The sequence below is a fragment of the Podarcis raffonei genome, chromosome 10 (genome assembly GCF_027172205.1).
Source record: "Podarcis raffonei isolate rPodRaf1 chromosome 10, rPodRaf1.pri, whole genome shotgun sequence".
Lineage (NCBI taxonomy): Eukaryota > Metazoa > Chordata > Lepidosauria > Squamata > Lacertidae > Podarcis > Podarcis raffonei.
The window spans coordinates 53,378,702-53,400,245 of record NC_070611.1 but is presented as its reverse complement, the minus strand read 5'-3'; the positions used below and the strand labels follow the sequence as shown (position 1 = coordinate 53,400,245).

At 42.6% G+C, this 21,544-nt stretch overlaps 1 protein-coding gene across 1 annotated transcript; it reads left to right on the top strand.

Annotated features, from left to right (window-relative positions):
• The first annotated feature begins 9,833 nt into the window (after positions 1-9,833).
• SPIC (Spi-C transcription factor) lies at positions 9,834-16,587 on the top strand. Its single transcript, XM_053406587.1, has 5 exons — positions 9,834-9,870; positions 11,296-11,620; positions 12,837-13,038; positions 14,461-14,569; positions 15,460-16,587. The coding sequence occupies exons 1-5, from the start codon at positions 9,834-9,836 to the stop codon at positions 15,912-15,914; spliced, it is 1,128 nt and encodes a 375-aa protein (XP_053262562.1). The 3' UTR covers positions 15,915-16,587.
• Positions 16,588-21,544: the final 4,957 nt, after the last annotated feature.

Sequence of the window (21,544 nt, the reverse complement as noted above, 5' to 3'; positions counted from 1 at the left end):
CCCAAGGTTCAGTTGGTTCAAACCCCTGCAATTTAGGAATCTCAACTAAAGCATCCAAGACAGATGGTCATTCAACCTCTGCTTAAAATCTTCAATGAAAGAAAGGCCAGCACTTCTCGTGGAAGTCTGTTCCACTGGCGAATAGTTCTTACTGTTAGAAAGTTTTTCCTGATGTTTTTCCTGCCGCTGAGCAGTACAGACTTAATTGGCGAATATCCCATTGGATTCATGTGAACTTTGTTTTATTCATTTACTAGATCAAGGCAGCACACAGCCTCCATTTTATCCTCAGAACAACCATGTGAAGTAGGTTAGGCTGATAGGGACTAGCTCAGGTGAGCTTGGTGGCTGAATGGAGATTTGAATCAGTCTCCCTGGTCCTTGTCTAGCACTCAAACCACTACACCATAGTGGCTTACTTCTGAGTAGACATGCACAGTGCTGCACTCCAATGATCACCATTAATAACTTCTTTTTTCCCTGAGTTTTTTTGTGCTCAGGCAAATGTGTACTTTTTTGGAAAATGCCAGGGCTTGCAGTCTTGTGCTCCTTTATTTAGAACTCCTTGGAACTCACTTCTGAATAAGTCTGCATTGCACCACATTGAACGCTTTTACACAATTAAGGAGTAAATCTACAATCAACACAGAAGCAATGACACAAATTAATCAATTACATCTAGCAGCCCCAAGCAGAAGTTATAAGACCAATGGCCAGCCACTTAGGTCTTGACACTTGCTTCAGTATATAAGACCAAAACATGAGGGAGATGCATGGAAAATATTTCAGCAGCAGAAACCTACTTTTAATGGATTGTTAAGAAATACTTTTAAAGAACTGATTCCTTCTCACAACTTACGTTTGAAGTCAGACATTAGTGTGAGCAAAGATCCTATGCATCAGATAGAATGCTTAAACATTTGGCTTAGAATAACACAGCATTTGATAAGAATATAGGTACTGCTCCTGCAGGAAGGTAAACGGCGTTTCCGTGCGCTGCTCTGGTTCGCGAGAAGTGGCTTAGTCATGCTGGCCACACGACCTGGAAGCTGTCTGCGAACAAACGCAGGCTCCCTCAGCCTATAGAGCGAGATGAGCTCACAACCACAGAGTCGTCTGCGACTGGACCTAATGGTCAGGGGTACCTTTACCTTTTTATACTTATGATTACAGAAAAGGCCAAAGGATCATTATTCCAACAAAAGCTATTCAGTGGAGGTTTGCTGCAAATACTCCACTTTAGCATGATTGGGCCCCATTTTCTGCTCCCTGCCCTAATTTTTGGCTATTGAAAACATCTGGCTAACATTTTGTTAGTGTGGGTTTCTAGTGTTGTCATCTCCCAGGCTGAGTGCCCTCAGAAAAGTTAAATGTCTGAGTAACAAAAAGATGCAGCTTCAAAAGTGGGTTTATTGTGGGATCAGTGTTTTTTGCCAAATTCACATGATATCCTAGGCATCAAAATGTGAACACATATCGCTCCCCTCCCAATTTAATCCAGGTTTACGCTTTTTAGGGGAAACTTGATAAATTAAAACTGTTGCCAATGAAGCAAAGAAGTATTTTTGTCACTGTGTTGATTGACTTTCAAGCCACAAACCCTCAAACCCTCTAGAATGACCCTTTGTGATATCAGAATGACCCATCTGTGATATTAACCCCTTTCTAGAAGCACCCCTTCATTTCTAGGGAATTTATCAGTAAATGCAAAGCACCTATACAACACATAGACTGTCATTTCATACCCCACAATTACCAAGGTATTGATGTCCTGAGCCACTTAAGGCTTTATTGATTAAAACTGGAACTCTGAATTGGGCTCAAAAATGAATTGGTAGCCAATGCAGTTGTGCCAGGATTGGTGTTATGCTTTCAGATCATCTTGTCCCAGTCTGACGCAGCTGCATTTTCCAAACTGTCTTCAAAAGCAGCCCCACATACAAAGCATTGCAGTAATGATGATGTATTTCAGCTCCCAAAAAAACTTGCCCTCTGAGCAGGGAATCAAGCAGATTCACCAGCGTCAGAATAGCAAGTTTTAGTCAGATGACTGAGAATCAAATAGTGTGAAGGAGACACACTCAGAGAAATTCAGGTGTGACAGGGAGTGGGGGTTCTTCAATATATGCTTACGTCACATCAGTGAAATATATGACATTTGTGTGTACCACACACAAAATCAGATGCAGTGCTGCAAAAAGGCCACATTGTGGAGCTAGTGTCTTTCCTTCGTACATCACAGTAACTTGAGGAATTGATGGATGGAATGTTTGCTGCTTACAAAAGCAATGATTGTGTCTTCTTGCTTCCGGTTCTCAGGCATTCACTGAAAAAGATACACAGAGAAAATAGAGCAACCGTGTTCTCAAACAAGGTTTTGTTTGGATTAGCTGCTTCTTTTAAAACCAGCATTGTGAATATTGCTCTCCTAACATGCAAAGTTCCCTCACCCATTAAGCTTTAACACAGCCCAGCAACTGATGAGGTCAGCTAATACTAATTATTTACTTATATTTATACCCATTATGAAATCCAAAGCAGCACACATTCCCAGATGGTCTCCCATTCAGGTGGTGAGAAAACCCAGATCTGCTTAGCTGCTACAGCAAAGTGATATCCAGGGACCATTAGCTAACAGGCAATTGTTCACAGGCATGTGGAATGTGTTGTTTAGTCGTTTAGTCGTGTCCGACTCTTCGTGACTGTTATGTACTGAAGTTCTCACCCTGGGCCAGCAGGGGGATACTGTAGATAGTTATGCAAATGAAGGATCGAAAGTGACGTTCAGTGATTGGATAGTTTGTATGCAAATGAAGGATCGGAAGTGACGTTCAGTGATTGGATAGTTTTAGAAAATGGCAACAGTTACATTGTTCTGGAGCTTTATACAAGCAGGCTGACTGAGCTCCTCAGTCAATTCTGTTCCAGCTTACAAATAAAGAGCTGCTTTGGAAGAATTGCTGTGTCGTCTGATATGTTCGCCCACAACTTAACAGTGACCCCATGGACCAGAGCACGCCAGGCACTCCTGTCTTCATATGGAATATACCTTGAGGCATATCCAGCTATTATTATCAATCGTCTCCAACCTATTCATACCTGAGTCTTTGGCCAAAACATGTAGTTGGGGACCCACTTCTAAATATTTTCATTTTATTTATTTATTATTTATGTATTAAATCTGTACACTGCTCTTCATGAGAAGAGTGTGGTGTAGTAGTTAAGAGCGGTAGACTCGTAATCTGGTGAACCGGGTTCGCGTCTCCACTCCTCCACATGCAGCTTCTGGGTGACCTTGGGCTAGTCACACTTCTCTGAAGTCTCTCAGCCCCACTCACCTCACAGAGTGTTTGTTGTGGGGGAGGAAGGGAAAGGGGAATGTTAGTCGCTTTGAGACTCCTTCGGGTAGTGATAAAGCGGGATATCAAATACAAACTCTTCTTCTTCTTCTTCTTCATCAGAAGATTCCAGGGCAGTTCACAACAGAAAAATACAAAATGAGAATACAGCTGCTCTCCACTGTTTTTTCTTATTTTTCAAGCAGACTTGGACCACACAGCCCTACAAGCAGAAGCCTCCTTCAGACAAAGAACTATGTTCTGTAAAGTAGGACACATGACCACCCTAAAGGGCCTATTCAGTGGTGGCTCCTTGACTGTGGAATGTTCTCCCAGGGATGCTTGCCTTAATGTCATTTTAGCTCCAGCTATAGTCTTTTTATTAATTCTTGTAGGCTTTTAAATCCTCTGGATGTTGCTTTTATGCTGCTTTGAGTTTTTAAAATTCATTTGACTGCTTTTATTCTGCTTTTTTTTAATCTTGGGGCATTTGAATGTTCTTGGTTTGATTTATTTTATGGTGATTTAAACTTTTTTTGCAAGCCACCCTGAGATGCTAACAATGTATAAATAAAACAAAACAAATGCTTTTGTGAGCTAGCTCTGTGTTGCAGGTAAATAAGCATAGTAAAGCTATTTTTAAAAATAATAATAATGGTGGGACACATGACCAGAGTGAGACTAACAACCAGTGCTTTTTTCCTGGGGGTACGCATACCCCTAAACATTTTGTGAATCTTTGTACTTTTGTCCATTTACTGTATTTATTTATTCCAGTTTGAACTATAAAGTGGAGATTTTTTTTGAGTCAAAATGAGAGTACCCCTAAACATTTTTTGAAGAAAAAAAAGCACTGCTAACAACGGGACCTATACATTTCTATTCAGAAGTAAATTCCTTTAATTTCAGTAGATTTTACTTCCAAGTATAAAGATATGAAATTACACCTGAAGTTTATAATCCTATGCACAACCTTCCTGGCCATAAATCTGTTGCACACAGTAGGGTTTCTGAGTAAACATGCATACAACTATTCTGTAAGGCTGCTTTGTCCTCTTGGTGTAACAAATGTATATCAGGACTGGGGAGCCTGTGACCTTCCAAGTGTTTTGGGACCCCAATTCCTATCAACTCCAGCCAGCTGCCAAGGAAGATGGGCACTGTGGTCCTCAACTTCTGGAAGGCCACCTTTGATGTACATTTTAGGGGACTATGCCCCGCTCATGACTTCCTTGTGGATTTATGTGCATTTTAGATGAGCATCCTCTTTGGTTGGAGCAAAATATAATATTAAATGTGGCACTTCAACCAAGTGCAAAACAGTGGGACATTTTTTAAAAAAATGATGGATGATTAATCCAAATATGCTTGGCTAGGTGTATTTTTGGGGTGGCGGTGGCTAGGAAATGAACAGAGGAAATGATGCTCTCAGCATCTTTGAAGAAAAGTAAAGCATTTTTTAAATAAAAAAAATGGTTTGTTCAGATCTGTTCCTCGTTGTTGCGGTTTTCAATTGTTCCCTTCTCAATGGGACTTCCCAACAGAGGGCACTGCCTTGGGTTATATGGTGCCAAGGAAGCATTTGCCAGAGAAGTAGTGCTGAGTAGGAGTTATCCTTGAAAAAGGCTACCTTGTGGCATTGGGGAGATGTATATGATGTGTGTGCATGAACATGCATTGTGTGTGCTGCAGACATCCCATCCATGTGCTGATGCAGCCCCTCCAAGTTCCTTCTGGAACTTGACCCTTGCACTAATATAATAAAATGGGAGAGTGTGGTCAATGTGAAACTAGGACCAGCTCTACCATTAGGTAGAATGAGGTGAATGCCTCAGGCAGCAAATTCAGGGGGCACCCAATATATAAACTATCAAATAACGTATGCTCCCTGGGTAGGTCACAAGAAGTAGAATAATTAGAAGGCAATATTATATTACAGGAACAAAACAAATAAATGGCTGCATAAAACCTTTTTAACCAGCAGAGAGAGTGGGGGCGGGCGGGGTGGGAGAGAGTTTAGCACCAGAACTATACAATCAGTTATATATTATACAAGAGTCCAGACACAAAATGCCCCACCTCCCTCCATGTCTACCAGATACAGTGGTCCTCGGGTTACATAGGCTTCAGGTTACAGACGCTTCAGGATACAGACTCCGCTAACCCAGAAATAGTACCTCGGGTTAAGAACTTTGCTTCAGGATGAGAACAGAAATCATGCTCCGGTGGCGCAGCGGCAGCAGGAGGCCCCATTAGCTAAAGTGGTGCTTCAGGTTAAGAACAGTTTCAGGTTAAGAACGGACCTCCGGAACGAATTAAGTACGTAACCAGAGGTACCACTGTAGTCATATCAGAAGGCCTTCTGTTTCTTCAGCCATTACAAGGCTTTCAAAACACTATCCATAATCCAGCCAAAGATGAGCCATTTTAATCCCCATTGATTTCCATAGACATCTTAAACATGGGTTTCGTTGGATGTAGAATTCAACAAGAATTAAAAGCACTTCATTTGGTCTTAAGCATGCGTCTTACACTAGACAGAACCTGCTTGTTAATTTCGGTTGAACAACTTACAAAGGAGAGTGGTGGATTGATAGGAAATTTACTGCTCAGTCAGCTTTGGTTCCAAATCCCATGCCGAGTCATCATGCCTCACATTTTCAAAACTCCTTCCGTTTAACTATTTTTGGTGCTTAAAGTATGTGGCCCACACAGGCCTAGGCTTTGAGGGTGGGAAACAGGAAAGTGCATTCTTTCCCTCTCTCTCTATTGCCTATTAGGGTTTCCACAATAAAACAGGACCTTCTCTTATTCCCTCTCCCTTCTCTCTGTTTTCCCCTCCCCTCTTTAGTTACAGATTTTTCATTTCTGACGTTCAGCCGTTTGGTACATGGCTCAGTGCTCAAGTTCACATGCTCAAATAAAGACGTGTGCTTCTCAGAACAGCTTGCTAAACTGCTCTGAGAAGCGCTTTTGACCCCGTTCCTGCCTGGGCTGCCTGGCACCACCACTGTTCCCCGCTCTCTTGCCGGCTGTTCATCATACTGGAGTTGCCATGGCCGCAAACTACAGAGCATGACAACAGTCTTACATTTATATGTAAATAGGAAGATATATGTTTGTGTGTACATATAGACACACACACACATATATCTGCAAACATACATAGGCATACAGAAAAAATGACAAGGGATGCATTCTCTCTTCTACATTATTTTTATTTCATTTCATTGCCCACTCTTTATCTTAAGGTCCCAGGCATTGCAGGGAATTGGACTAGATGACCCTCCAAGTCCCTTCCAGCTCTACAACTCCATGAATTTAAAACACAACATTAAAAACAGTTTAAAGGAAATTGCAGTCTCAAGAAATATATATATCTCAAGTGTCCAAGGCTTAAAGAGGTGCACCTTCAAGCATTCACAGAAAACTGTATAGTGAAGGTGCCAGATTGTGTGTGGAGGGAATTCCGCAACTGGGGAGCTGCCACAGATAATGCTTTCTCCTGGGCCAGTACCACCCAGAACTTCTCAGGTTGATGGAACTACCAACTGTTAAAGCTGTCCTCTTTTGCATTTAGCCCTCCAATTCAAAAGCTCTCTCTCTTTTTTGCAGTTGGTTGGTTGTAAGCAAGGGGGCAGGAATCTGGGGGTTGGTTGAGGGCAGGCAGAGCTTGGTGGGGCAATTGTTGGGATACTGCCAGGGAGGCAAAGTCCATCATAGCCCCCAAGCCGGCTGCCGGACGATCCATCGACCTCCCATAGACACGCAGTATCTGCATTTAGCGACACGAAGCCTCAGAAATCGATTGCCACATTCTTAGGCTGGTGCACACTCTATCAGCAGAATTCATACAGCGAAAGATGCACAGCAGGAGAGCATTTTTCCGAGTTTATTCAGCGTTGATCAGAACAAAGAAAAACATGACCGCCTGCATCGGTATGCTTAGGCAACAAGAAACGAAAGCAACTGAAAACATAAACATCCTGTGAACAGGAAATACGCAGACTCTGTGACTCACAAAGCCTGCTCCCTTTTAAGGTGGAACGGAAATATCCTAACATCCTCCCCCTTTCCGTGTAACCTGTAGTACCTGTGGTTCAACCCAATTGCAACCTTTGTACGTAAACCTTAAGTTGTTCTCTGTTAACAACCTTAGACAACAGATCAGCAGGAATTTCATTTCATTTCCTGGCATGTAGGACACCTAAGGTGGAACGGAAATATCCTAACAGCAATGCCCCAGTTGTCCTAATGAACCAGCCTCTACTGCCTAAATCCTCTTCCATTTCAGAGCCAGTGTGGTGTAGTGGTTAAGAGCGGTAGATTCGTAATCTGGGGAACTGGGTTCGCTTCCCCGCTCCTCTACATGCAGCTGCTGGGTGACCTTGGGCCAGTCACACTTCTCTGAAGTCTCTCAGCCCCACTCACCTCACAGAGTGTTTGTTGTGGGGGAGGAAGGGAAAGGAGAATGTTAACCGCTTTGAGACTCCTTCGGGTAGTGACAAAGCGGGATATCAAATCCAAACTCTTCTTCTTCTTCTCTTCAAAGCATTGATTCCATTTCTTTCCAACAGAATAGCTAACCTCGGGTCCACCTTCATGCTTGCCCTAGCATTAAGAAACTTCCTTCTTCTTTCTGCCTTTCCCCTTTGTTCATGAAAAGGCGGCAAAAACACTTTTTTTAAAGCTAAGGCTGCAGTGTGCCGCATCTTTTGTTTTAAAGAGAAATCCCCAATTACAGTACTTCCCCAAAATGGGTTATTTAAACGCAGCCCCTCTGTGGAGTTAATTTCTCCTATGTTGCCTATAAGGCAGTTCCTCTGCACTTTGAGTCAGTGCCGTTTCCTAGGTAAGTGTTTCCAGAATAAGTGTGTTGGGTGGGCCAAGATAACTTGGGGATAGCTCAGCTGGTAGAGCATGAAACCTTTAAGCTCAGGGTCGTGAGTTTAAGCCCCACGTTGGGCAAAAGATTCCTGCATTGCAGGGGGTTGGACAAAATGATGCTCGTGGTCTCTTCCAACTCTACAATTCTATGATTCTATTATTCTGAGTGGTGGCTACGAGCAGCAGCACCTCTGCTGTTATTATTTTCTTAATGGCAAGCAAGGGGTCCCATGGCATCAAGGGTGGGTGGAAGTTGGGCATATGCTCCAGTGCACCCTACAGGGCTGTGTGGACACCAGCAGCTGCCCACATATAACTGATGCCCAGGATGATGAACGGCAACTCGAGACCCTCCAAGTGTCCCTATTTTCTTGGGATATCCCTCATTTAGAGAAGCTGTCCTGATTTCTGATTTGATTCTGGAATGTCCCACTTTTGCTTAAAGGTAAAGGGACCCCTGACCATTAGGTCCAGTCACGGACAACTCTATTTTATCTCTTAGGCATACCTATACCTATTTATCTACTTGCACTTTGACGTGCTTTCGAACTGCTAGGTTGGCAGAAGCAGGGACCGAGCAACGGGAGCTCATCCCGTCGCGGGGATTCGAACTGCCGACCTTCTGATTGACAAGCCCTAGGCTCTGTGGTTTAACCCACAGCGCCACCTGCGTCCCTCCACTTTTCCTTAGGATATCCCTATTTTCATTGAAGAAATGTTGGAGGGTATGGAGTTATCCAACCACCAACCTGTCTGAAGGCAATCCTGTATAAGGAAGGCTTTTTTTGTTAATGTTTAATGTTTTATTATGTTTTTATATATGTTGGAAGCCTCCCAGAGTGGCTGGGGCAACCCAGTAAGATGTGTGGGGTATAAACAGTAAAATTATCATTATGGAATGGGACGTCCCTGTTTTCATCAGATAAATGTTGAAGGGTATGCAACGCTTCTTCTGAACCACCAGCTCTCTGAAAAAGTGATGCCTTTCTAAAGCCAGTGACTTCAGCTGATTGCAATGTGACCAGGTGCGAAGTGGGACAGGGGCTCCCGTGCCCTAAAGGTTTGCTAACATTTTAATCAACAGTCACCTTTAACAGCAGCTTGATCTGTGGATATTAGCTGCAAGCCATACAAAGCTTCACTTGCTCATTCCTGTTCATAAAATCACTAATAAAGGCACAGGAGGAGGCTGGCACATTTCTTTCCCCTTTTTGATGGACAGTCAGCAAGAAAAGAATTTTGACAAATGATCAGCTTGTTGTCCAGCAAGGAGAACAACAGTTTTTGGCAAATTCTCCATCCCATGCACTGAGCAGAAGTCAAGGCTTCCTTTGTATCTAGTCCAGGGCCGTCTCTGTGACACAGCTGGATGTGTCACAACCTGTTTTTAAATACCCCAGTGTTTTCATTTTTTTGCTGTTCGTGGCAAATTGCAGAGTCACAATAATTGTGGCTAGTGAAATCTGAATTCAACAGTAATGTTAAACTTTCTTTCCTTCCTTCCTTCCTTCCTTCCTTCTTTCTTTCTTTCTTTCTTTCTTTCCATAGTCTTTTGGAAGTGATTATGTACATTCCAGTAAAACATCATTATTTGCTTTATTTTAAAAAATGTATATCCCACCCATCACTAGAGATGAGCAAATATGTGAGTTTTGGTTTCTCTCAGTTTCTCATTTTTCCAATCTTAAATTCAGTTCACCACATTTCTACGGCAGTTGTTTTTTAAAAAAAATTAAGTCTTCATGAAAATTTGTAAGCTTTTTTGTGCGTATTTCTCCTAGTAAACACATTTGAATATGCATTTTTGCCTAATATTTACATTTTTGCAAAAGAGTTTTCTCTAATATAATTCAGGAAATCCATAAAGCATTTACACAGTTTGCTGATATCATACTTGCAATGAAGTGGGATTAGTTTTTTCAATAAAGTAAAACTTTCCTTTTGAGTTTATATCACTTTAACAGTCATGGTTTCCCCCAAAGAATCCTGTGAACTGTAGCATGTTAAGAGTACTGGAAATTGTTAGGAGACACTTAGCATTCTCACAGAACTACAATTCCCAGAGCTCTCTGGGAAGAGGAACTGGTCATTAAAGCAGTTTAAGACTGTGCTGTAAATAAATGGGGGAAAGTGCATGAGTAAATAAACTAAATTGGTAATAGGAGTGGAATCTGCCATCAATTATGGAAGAGAAATTATACCTCAATGTCATTTTTGGATTTTGAACAGTAACTCCAGTTCTAAATAAAGCTGTTTTGCTTTCACACAGGCTTGAAGATCTGATATTTGCTTTTTTTAAAAAAAGAAATGGTAAGTTTGCAAGCCATTGGTTTCTTTGAGAAAAGCTTTCCATTTTTTCTAAGGAATTCTTTATGAAGTCACTTTAATTGCTGTCAATGCTTAGTCATTCTTCAGCTGGAGATCTGTCAGATGCAGAGCAGTATACGCTTACGAAAATTACCAAAATGTGGTGAAGATATAAACTTTGTCCGCCATTCTGTAGTTTAATAGGTAGCCGGCTGGCTTCATGATTTTTCTCTCATTGTGATTTTTGCCAGCTCTTGTGATTTTGCCTGCTCTTGTGATTCACTGCCCCCTGAAGGAGGCAGGGGAGAGATGAGCTGGCAGAGTTAACGGGGGCTGCAGGAATCAAGAGAAGCATTGGCTGGCTTCATGGTTTTCCCCACATTGTGAGTTTTGCATAACACACATAGACTCATCATGATTCGCGATATATTACCAGGTCAAAAATTATGAAAGCATTGTCACGATATGGACTTCAACCCGGTTTTGTATGATATATCAATATATCACCCAGCTCTAATCAAATCTTCTCTCAGAAACTCATCACAGTGAATGCAACGGTTGCATGTCTCTAGATATCTGTGCCTGGTGCAAATCATCCTGCCGACTGCTCTCCTAATTTGGGCAGCAGGTTTTTGTCATTCTGTAAAATGCTCCCCCCCCCCGCCTCGAATTCAGAGCAAGTCTGGCAACTCCCAAAGAGATATTTTGGAAATATATATATAATGAAGTGGTGTATATAAAGCTGCATCTTGCACATTTTCAGTTATATGTTTGTCACAGAGCTTTACAGACCAAGACTTGCTAGGACAAGCCTTTGAAGATGCCTTGGAGGTGTTACAGCAACATTCCTATGGCGACTGTAATTATGCGCCAGGTAAAAAAGCAATACTAGTTATATTCCAGCTTTGTTTTATTTTATTTGTTACATCTTTATCCTGCTCTTCTTCCCAAATGAGCCCAGAGTCCCAGGTTCTGATTATGTGTAAGTTCCAATTATTTCCGAATGTCAGAATATACATGAAAAAGATGCACTGTCTGTTTCCTCACCTGTCCCCCAAATCTGATGTGTTCAGCATAAAAAACTTATGGTAAATTACATTATGGACAAAGAATCCAGCAAACAATTGCTGGAGTATGTTGTTGTTTAGTCGTTTAGTCGTGTCCGACTCTTCGTGACCCCATGGACCAGAGCACGCCAGGCACTTCTGTCTTCCACTGCCTCCCACAGTTTGGTCAAACTCATGCTGGTAGCTTCGAGAACACTATCCAGCCATCTTGTCCTCTGTCGTCCCCTTCTCCTTGTGCCCTTCATCTTTCCCAACATCAGGGTCTTTTCCAGGGAGTCTTCTCTTCTCATGAGGTGGCCAAAGTACTGGAGCCTCAGCTTCACGATCTGTCCTTCCAGTGAGCACTCAGGGCTGATTTCCTTAAGAATGGAGAGGTTTGTTCTTCTTGCAGTCCATGGGACTCTCAAGAGTCTCCTCCAGCACCATAATTCAAAAGCATCAATTCTTTGGCAATCAGCCTTCTTTATGGTCCAGCTCTCACTTCCATACATCACTACTGGGAAAACCATAGCTTTTATTATATGGACCTTTGTTGGCAAGGTGATGTCTCTACTTTTTAAGATGCTGTCTAGGTTTGCTGGAGTATAATGTGTTTTAAATCTAATTATTTATAGTTTCATTTCCACACACATCCTGGCCATTCCTTGAAAGACCTCAGGATAGCATACTTATTCCTTCCCATTTTAATCTGCACAACAGCCCTGTGAGGTTTGTTTGGCTGGGGGATTATGGTTGGTGCAACACCATCTTCTATTCAGCTTTGTGGCTGAGTGAAAATCTGAACCTAGGCCTTCCTAGTCCAATACAGTAAGCCATACCCATCAACTGCCCTGGAAAAACGGTGACATCCCATTTCCCCCCACAAGAGTATGGTGGCTATTTTGGGTGCCTCACTCTTGTGTGATTTTGGGCCAAGATCTTAACCCAGAAAAAAAAGATTGGGCACTGTGCCCCTCAAAAATGCTCTTTCTGGGTCCATGATCTTGCATGGGATATTGGACTTGGAAAATGGTGTCCTGGATTTGCGCCGCATTGTGTAAAATGAGACACATCTCAGAGTGAGCTCTCCAGTAAAGTAGAGTTTCAGGCATTATCCTCCATGTGGAGATTTTTTTTATATACTCTTAGTTTTAAACTGTTTGTATTCTCTGCTTAGCATTTTATTGCTTAAAGTTGCAATTTAGCATTTAACTGTAAGCAAATAAATATTGTAAATGAATGAATGAATGCCCTGGAGCTTATTCTTTACCTCTTATTACACTTATTTACACTTACACTTATTTACACATATTTTTTACCTCTCGCTGACATATTCTGTTTATTTTCCCCAAGAAGACTTTAAAAACTGTCTGACTTACCATCACCATTCTCTCCAAGCAAACCCAAGTTACCTATCAGATAAACCAATATATAGTTGGAGTGAAACACCGACTTTACTAGTAAGTAAAACTCAGTATTTAAGTGCAGGGGTGGCGGGCGGAGAAACGAAAAATGCATTCTATTCTATTGCATTCTTGACATCAGAGGTGGGAAGCCTGTTTCAGCCCAAGGGCCATATTTCCCTTCTGGGGGCCGCATGCTTATAGTGAGTGAGGCCAGAGGTAGCAAGCGATGCCTATGCCCCACCTTTGTTCAGTAGGCTATATTCCAGTCACACAAAATCAAAAGTTTCTACATGTACACAACCCACATCTCTCTATCCAGGCAAGCAAGAGGCATCATCAGAGTTCAAGGATGCTTTCCAGCTGAGCAAAAGCAGGAGGAGAGTATAGAACAGGACCACTGATGGGTGGTGTTATGTATTGAAGTTCTCACCCTGGCCACCAGGGGGAATTGTGTATATAGTTTTCACGCAGGTCCACGTCAGTTAATTTAGGCAGGAAACCCTGAGCTGTTGCTGTTACAGTGTTGACAGCTGGCTGCCTATAAAAGCAGGCTGGCTGAGCTGTGTTCAGTTCAGTTCAGTTCAGTTCCAGCTTACTTATAAAGAACTACAGTGGTACCTCGGGTTAAGTACTTAATTCGTTCCGGAGGTCCGTTCTTAACCTGAAACTGTTCTTAACCTGAAGCACCACTTTAGCTAATGGGGCCTCCTGCTGCCGCTGCGCCGCCGGAACACGATTTCTGTTCTCATCCTGAAGCAAAGCTCTTAACCCGAGGCACTATTTCTGGGTTAGCAGAGTCTGTAACCTGAAGCGTATGTAACCTGAAGCGTATGTAACCCAAGGTACCACTGTACTTGGAGAAATCTCTGTGTCGTCTGCTTTGTCAACCCACTACTTAATAGGTGGGAACCATGTGTGGCTTTGAGAGAGTCTCAAGTCTCATCCCTGACTAGTTTCCCCTGCCCTGCTCCTACCATCCTCATTTTAGCATGAAACTCTGGGGTGGGGAAGACTTTGCATGTAGACTTCTACTTGTGTAGACTTCCCTAGAGTCTGGGGCCCTGCATAAGCAGGGTTTCAGAGCTTTGGGAAAGCTGCGTGCATAGAAGTCTATGTGTGAAGTCCTCTTCACCTCAGAGTCACAGCATGGGCATAGCCAGGATTTTTGTTAGGGGGGCAGACCTTTGGCTGGGGTGCGGGGTAGAACCTCAGTTTACTATGAATTTTTATGTATTTTTGTTGATTTAGGGGGGCAGCTGCCCTTCCCTGTCCCCCCCAGCTACTCCCATAACAGATAGCCACTGTGGGATTAGCCCAAAGTCCTTCATCATCAGAGGCAAGGTCAAAGGCATAGCTCCACAGAACATTGCTCCTTCACTTGAAGAAAGCTTGGGTCACTGTGGAATTCTAGAGAACAGGTAAATAACTTCACTCCGTTTCATGTCTCCTCGCACTATTATTGTCCATTTCTTTAAGAATACAGAGGCAGATTTCTATCTGGGTGCAGCTGAGTACCATACTCTGCAGACCGTTCCAGAAAATCCAGAGGTGTATGTCATACCTTTGCAGCAAAAAGGCAGGAAAGGTTTGTGAACATTCTGGAAATTACATGTGTGCATTGTTTTGATTCTAGATCAGGGTTTGTCAACTTTTGGGGGCGAGTGGGCATTTGGACTAAACACCATGGGCACCAGTCACAAAATGGCAGCTGTGGGAGCATGACATAACACAAAATGGCTGCCATGGGGATGTGGCATAACATAAAATGGTTGCTGAAGAGGCATGTCATTATGTCTGCCACATCTAAATGGGTATCTAAAATAGCAGAAAGAGAGGACCACAAAATTATATGGGCATGCCCCATCAATTTTATGGGCATGCCCCATCAATTTTATGGGCAGTGAAAGGCACTTATATCAGCTACCGCTGTGCTCACTCACACAGAGAAGCTGTTTGCACCTCTCCTCTGTTCAGAATGGAAAGGAAAGGTAGGTGTCAAATCCTGACATCCAATGAAATGTGGGGTCAGGGGTATTTTACAATTTGGCCATTGTAAGGAGAATTTAGACAACTAATGGACCACTGTGAACAAGTCGTTCTGCACTTCGCTGACAAAATCACTTGGATCCATTCTGACTTGGATGCTATAGTTGATACAGATCTGGTGGATGTAACTGGCCTCTGCTTGTCTGGTGTTAATGAATACTTTTCAATTTGTACAGCCCAAGGATGCTAGATCCTTGTCCTTCCTGGCTCATCAAAAGGGCCAGCGGGGGTGAAGGGAGGGGTCAGAGTCTTCTTACAGCAGGGCATGGTTCCAGCATGCCTGAAGGAGGCAGCTATAAGACCTTTATTGAAAAAGCCTCCCTTGAATCCCAGCAGGTTGGATAATTATCAGCCAGTCTCCAATATCCCATTTTCAGGCAAGGTATTGGACCTGTTTAATTATTATTATTATTTTAAATTTCCTGATAGGCAGGAAGAAGCTACGCCTGTTTGAATATCTTCACGAATCTCTCCATAATCCAGACCTGGCAAACTGCATCCAGTGGTTAGATAAGCCCAATGGCGTCTTCCAGTTTGTTTCCAAACACAAGGAGAAATTGGCAGAACTGTGGGGGGAACGCAAGGGAAATCGGAAGATCATGACCTACCAGAAAATGGCCAGAGCTCTGAGGAATTACGGAAGAACAGGAGAAATAATCAAAATCCGAAGGAAACTGACCTATCAGTTTGGTGCCATGGCTTTGCAAAGGCTCTCTCTGGCTTGCTTTCCTGGGAAAGAGGGAGATTTTGATCTCTATCACCAAGGTGATCAAAAGTGCCAGTATGCAGACAGCTGGCTTTCTTATCATTATTACATGTATAACAAGGATCATGAACTACAGCAGCTTTATAGCAATACAAATCCATTCTGTTATGAGTATTAGAGAAACTTTGAAGGACAGCAACTCTTCTCCAGTGTATATTCCCCCAGCCTCTTGAGATATCACATTATGCATCTGCACGTTTTTTCTTTTCTTTTTTATGCTCCCTAAACTATTAACTCACTAGAAACCTGAAAACATATGCAAGCTTTCAGATTCACGTAAACCATTCTTCAGTCTTAGGTGTGATGGCCGTAGGAGATGTTTAAGGCTATATTCCACATGTGCCTGGGAGTAAGTCCCACAGAAACTTAGCAAGGCTTACTTCTACACAGACATGTACACAATTGTGCTGCAAAGCTCCTAAAAGAAGGAGAAGGGGGAGATCAATAACACAGGGAACAGACTATTGTAAGAACATCTAAATTTTAACAATATTGATTTAGAGGATCTATTTATTTCAACAGATCTTTCTTCCAGTTAACTGCACCCTCTTAAGCATGCTTACTTAGAAGTAAAGTCCACTGAACTGTATCCCCAGTAAGTGTGTACATGTCTGTTGCCTTAATGGTAGGGTTTAATGGCATATTATAATCACAAACCCAAATGTTAAGATCTCTGAGCATCCTAATGCGTATAACACATCAAGAATTACTGTGGCTTGTGTGTCTACAATTGTTTGTGCATTTAATTTGCTTCTTACTGTATGTATCTCATTAAATATCACTTTATCTAACAGGCATTATTATATGGGAGCTTTTTGTTATTAATATTCAGCAACAGCCAGCATGTACTAAAATCCTTATAGGCACAAGTGGGTCATTAACTATTACAGTTCAAAAATCTTCAGAAATGTTGCTTGCATGAAAGTAATAATCATTAGCCCCTCCAAATAATTATGGTTTATTTTATACATATTTACATCTAAAGCCTTCAATACAGAAACGTCCTAAAATACTCTCCTGTCCCCCTTTTGCACTTGAAATAAATAGATCCAAGGGCAGGCCTTTGATCCTTGCTGCAAATCCTTCCTCCCCTACTGAAATCCCTTTGCCCTGCTCCTGCAGAAACCTAAGACAGCGCCTCTGATCTAAAGGCTTGTTTAAATATTTTAGTGGTAGTCTAAACTCAGTCATCACAAGTTATAATCATTTAGAGGGACTTGAGGCTAGCAAATGATGATTGGCACTGAATTAGAAAGAGGATTTGCAAGTAAAGTAATATCACACTGTATATGAGCGAAATTACTGTGTGTTGCTATCAGATGACTCCCACAGTAACTTGTGAGAGATGTAGCAACCAGATTCATAGCATAATACAGTCTGTCTCAAGAGGTTTAGGTTTTTTAAAGTCTCTAGTATTATGCCACATGAGAAGCTAGCAAGCACAGTAATTAGAGAACATGCAGTTGAACTCACACCAAACTTTCCTCAAGTTTGTTATTCTTAGTGTACCCATGAAACCCATTTAAAGATGTATCTAACTTCCCATATCAGCGATCACTGAATTTAAACATAAGCAAGCATTATGAAAGATTTCCCCACTCCATACTAAATCAACTGAAATCTAGAATAGGTGTCCTATACCTCTGCTTTGATTGCAGTGCCCTCTGGGCCAAGCCCAACCCTCTAACCAACACGAGAGTGGACAAGCACTTGTTTGCATTGCAAAACTAACAAGTCAGACAAACAGCACTTTAAACTCTCCGTATAACCACTCCCACTCCCTTAAACAGTCATTTACAGCAACTAAGAGGAGTTTTGGACATAAGAGGTCAGTGACAGGAGCATGCAGCTGGTGTTGCTTCTTTGTAACATGCAAAGGGGGAGCCTTGCTTCAGGAGGGATCTGCATCCACATCTGAACCTTGCACATATCCTCATAGGAGTTTCCCTTTTGACGATGGAAAGAAATGCTGCCGGATAGAAGTCTGGGGAGGAGGGAAGAGGCATAGCTGTGTGATAGAGCACCACCTTCCCTGCAGATGGCCCCAGGTTCAATCCTGGCATCTCCTGGTAGGGCTGGGAATAACCCCTACATCAACCCTTAAGAGATGCTTACTGTCAGCATAGACCAGGGCTGTGTAAACACAATACTTTCAACACACATTCGAGACACATTTCCCCTCTCATTTCTGGACCCTGTGGTTTGTAAGAAGGCTGGTGGGCTTGGAAGAATTGGGTTGGTGGGAGAGTGACTGATTTGCCTTAATGGACATCACAGGCCATTGCGAGAGCATGGTGCTGGCCTAGATGAGCCTTTGGCCTGATCCAATGGGTTTTATCTTATGTTACTTCTTAGGCAAGAAGAAGGATATCAGCCTTGTCAGCAGGAGCCCTTGTGCCGGACAGGTATGCTTTGATAGGAACAGGTTGTGTGCATGCTGGAGTAGCAGTGATTATAGAACTATAGAGTTGGAAGGGACTTTGAGGATTATCTAGTTTAACCCCCTGCAATTCTGGAATCTCAACACGTGGTCCTCCATCCAGTTCAAAACCATGCTGGACCCTGCTTAGCTTTGCGAATGTGCTAGCCATTTTATTGCTGCACCATTTGAAAAGAGACTGGATGGTGACGGTCGCTACTGTGCAGTTCCTACCATGGATGTGAGGATACTACTTGTGTGGCTTTTGCTCCAGCATCTGGACCTTTAGGGCTGATGCTATATAACCAGCTATGCCGACACAGTAGGTTGTGTGAACAAGACCTTATATTACTGCTTTAATGTTGTCAGATGCCACATGGTGGTGCTATATGTCAACCTTGTTTTCAAGCTAAACTAGTTTCATTCGGCACTATAAGGACCAAACTAGACTTGAAAACATGCGGGATTTTGCAAAACACAGATTGCAACAGCTCAGAGGCAAGTGATAGTTAACAGGGCCAGAGTATGCATGGACCACTTCCTCCTGTGCATCAATCCTGAAGAATTTCCTTCTGAAGCTGGTATTTGCCTTGGAAGGTAATACCCAATTGGTGGCAATGGGGGAGTTCCTAGTAATGCAACTACCCCCTTTGAAGAGAGAATTTCCTCAAGACAGTGGTAAGGAGAAGGAATGCCTGCCCTGATCTCCTTAATTATCACTTTCTGCTAGCTGATGTGATTTGCATTTACAAAAAAAAGACACATTAAATGCAAGGCCCCCTTTAACATCTGGTTTGGCCCTGAATCTGGCTTCCCTGTCCTTCTCCTTATCTTTCAGCATTATTTCAACTACTGTACATCCGCACAGGGCTGTCAGCTTTTGAACCAGACCCCTCTGCAGCTTTTAACAGCAGTTTCACCTTCAGCAACTAACAGGTGGTAACATTTTTTAAGGAACAAAGAGTCTTGTGGCACCTTAAAGAGTAACACATTTATTATGACTTAGGTGCCGTGCATTCATTATATTAAATGTTTAATATTGAAATTCCCTCCTTTCATGGATATTTTTAAAGCACTAGTTGCTGGATTCTGCATACCTTTTAAAAGAACTGATGAAGGTGAGGCCACACACCCTCCCTGCCCCATAAGTTGGCATCCCATTATCCAGCTAGCTCGTTCCTGTATAGGTCCAAAGTCCACATTCTAAGAGGAAGACACTCCAATTTTATAGACTCACACATTATAGACTGGCTAACACAGGATTTAGAAAGTCTTTGGTCCTCCAGATGTTACGGAACTACAACTCCCATCAGCCCGAGATGGGTGGTCAATGGTCAGAGTTGATGAGAATTGTAGTTCACCAACATATGGAGGACTAAACCCACACCTGAGCTACTGCATCTGTATAATGGGAGGACTTCAGACAGATGAACAGATCCTGTACTTAGCAATATACCTTTGGCTGGAGATGGGTAATGGTTCACAGGCGCACATTCACATCATGCATTCGAAGCACTATTTAAAGCACATGGCTCCCCTAAAAGAATCATGGCAACCGCAGTTCACCCCTCAAAAAGCTACAATTTCTATCATCTTTAACAAAACTGAAGCTCCAAGGATTCTTTGGGGGAAGCCACGTATTTTAAATGTATGGTGTAGATGTGACTGAATCATCAGTCACATGGCAACCTCCTTTGAGTTGTTAGCTCCTGGTTTTCATTGGGACTTTAGCACTCAGGGACCGGAGGTTTAGTTTTTCCTTTCCCGAATGGATTCCCACTGAAATTTTCCATACACAATGCAGTTAAGACTTTAAGGGGGAAAGCTCACATTGGCACCAATGGGAGCTTTTTACTAACAGCAACTGCAGCATACGCTGGATGTGGTGCTTTTCATTTAAATTACAACAGGAGAGGGATGAATAAGACCTCCCTTCATGTGCTGTGGTCTTAATAACATCCACCCACATGCCTATGCTTATTATTATTATTTTTTAATCCATACTATTAACCCAACATATAGGCTGACTCTGAAGGAAGAAGAGGAAAAATGCCCATTTTCACTATGAACAACATGGGGCCAATATTTCTCATGAGAGGAAAGAGCTATCTTATTAAGAATGTGTGCATGGAACAACTTCTGTTAATACTGTGGATTAGAAGATGAACCTCAGTGCGACTGGACTGTATTAGCAAGATGCCATCGGCACGCAGACAGAGTGTAAATTGGTGGGTGGAAAAACAGATCCCTTTGGACATTCCAAAGTCACATAATACAAGCCAAGGGCCGAAGACCAATGGAGAAGTAAGAGAAAAAGCAGCTGGCCACAAGTCCCAAAAGAATTGCTGGGAGGAAAAGAATCCCTGGAAACCAGTAGAATTGTTACTTTATTAATCATCAACCCCTCAGTTTTTGATGTTCCGTGGTGAGTGTGGATCAATAGGTAGCAAAAATGGAATCACACACACACACACACAGGCATTGGCAGGCATGGGAGAACCCCACAATTTGCAGAAGTGGAACAAATCTTTAGAGGGGGGAAACGGAAGTGGGAGAGGACATAATTCCTAATCCCTATGAGGACTAGGGATGTAAGAAGGTGTTGTTGGAGGCCACCAGGTGGCACGTTGGAAGATGGCTGACAATAACATCTCTCTGACCCATACGAGGTAATTAAGGGGCTGCTATGGGAAGTATGCAGTCTTCCTACCCCCCCCCCAGGAGATGGGGGGGCTGCCTTGCCAGCGGTGTTCACAATGCACCCCCTGATCCGAGAGATGGGGGTGCTGAACACTTGGCACGAGCCCTCGGTGAAGTCAGATCTTCCTGACGCCGATTCCAATTAGCGCGTGAATTATAATTGGAAACATATGATTGGAAATGAAGCTGAAGCACATACATCAAGTAATGCTCGAGAGATAAGACTGCTGATTAATGGATCTCTGTGACTGGGAGTGACGGATGGATAAGTAAATCTTCTGATGAATCACCACTAGGAGACTGTATGTTTGGAACGAAGGGGGGGTGGAGGAAAAAACTTTTTTTTCTTTGCACGATGTGATATTAATAACCCTTCACCCCAGATAGAAATAAGATCGTTGCGTTTTTATTAATCACAAGCAGGAATTTAAGAACTGTGTGGGATGGATTATAACAGGAGAGAGGATTGGTGAACGGTGAGAAAGAGGAAATTTTTTATGACGCAGTTAAAAAATGGTGTCTCGCAAAGAAAAGGCTTGCCGGAGAAAGAAGGACAGGGGGAGGAGAATCAGGATCATTCGAAAGAGAAGGAATGTTGGAACACAAGCTTGACCTGACAGAGCCCCCTG

Bases quoted from the DNA above. Each gene is read 5' to 3' on its own strand.
- SPIC (XM_053406587.1), top strand. From the start codon at position 9,834: ATGTATATCCCACCCATCACTAGAGATGAGCAAATAT. The intron at 11,621-12,836 runs GTAAATTACATT...AATGCCCTGGAG, and splicing joins TTCAGCATAAAAAACTTATG to CTTATTCTTTACCTCTTATT. The intron at 14,570-15,459 runs GTTTGTGAACAT...ATTTCCTGATAG, and splicing joins GCAGCAAAAAGGCAGGAAAG to GCAGGAAGAAGCTACGCCTG.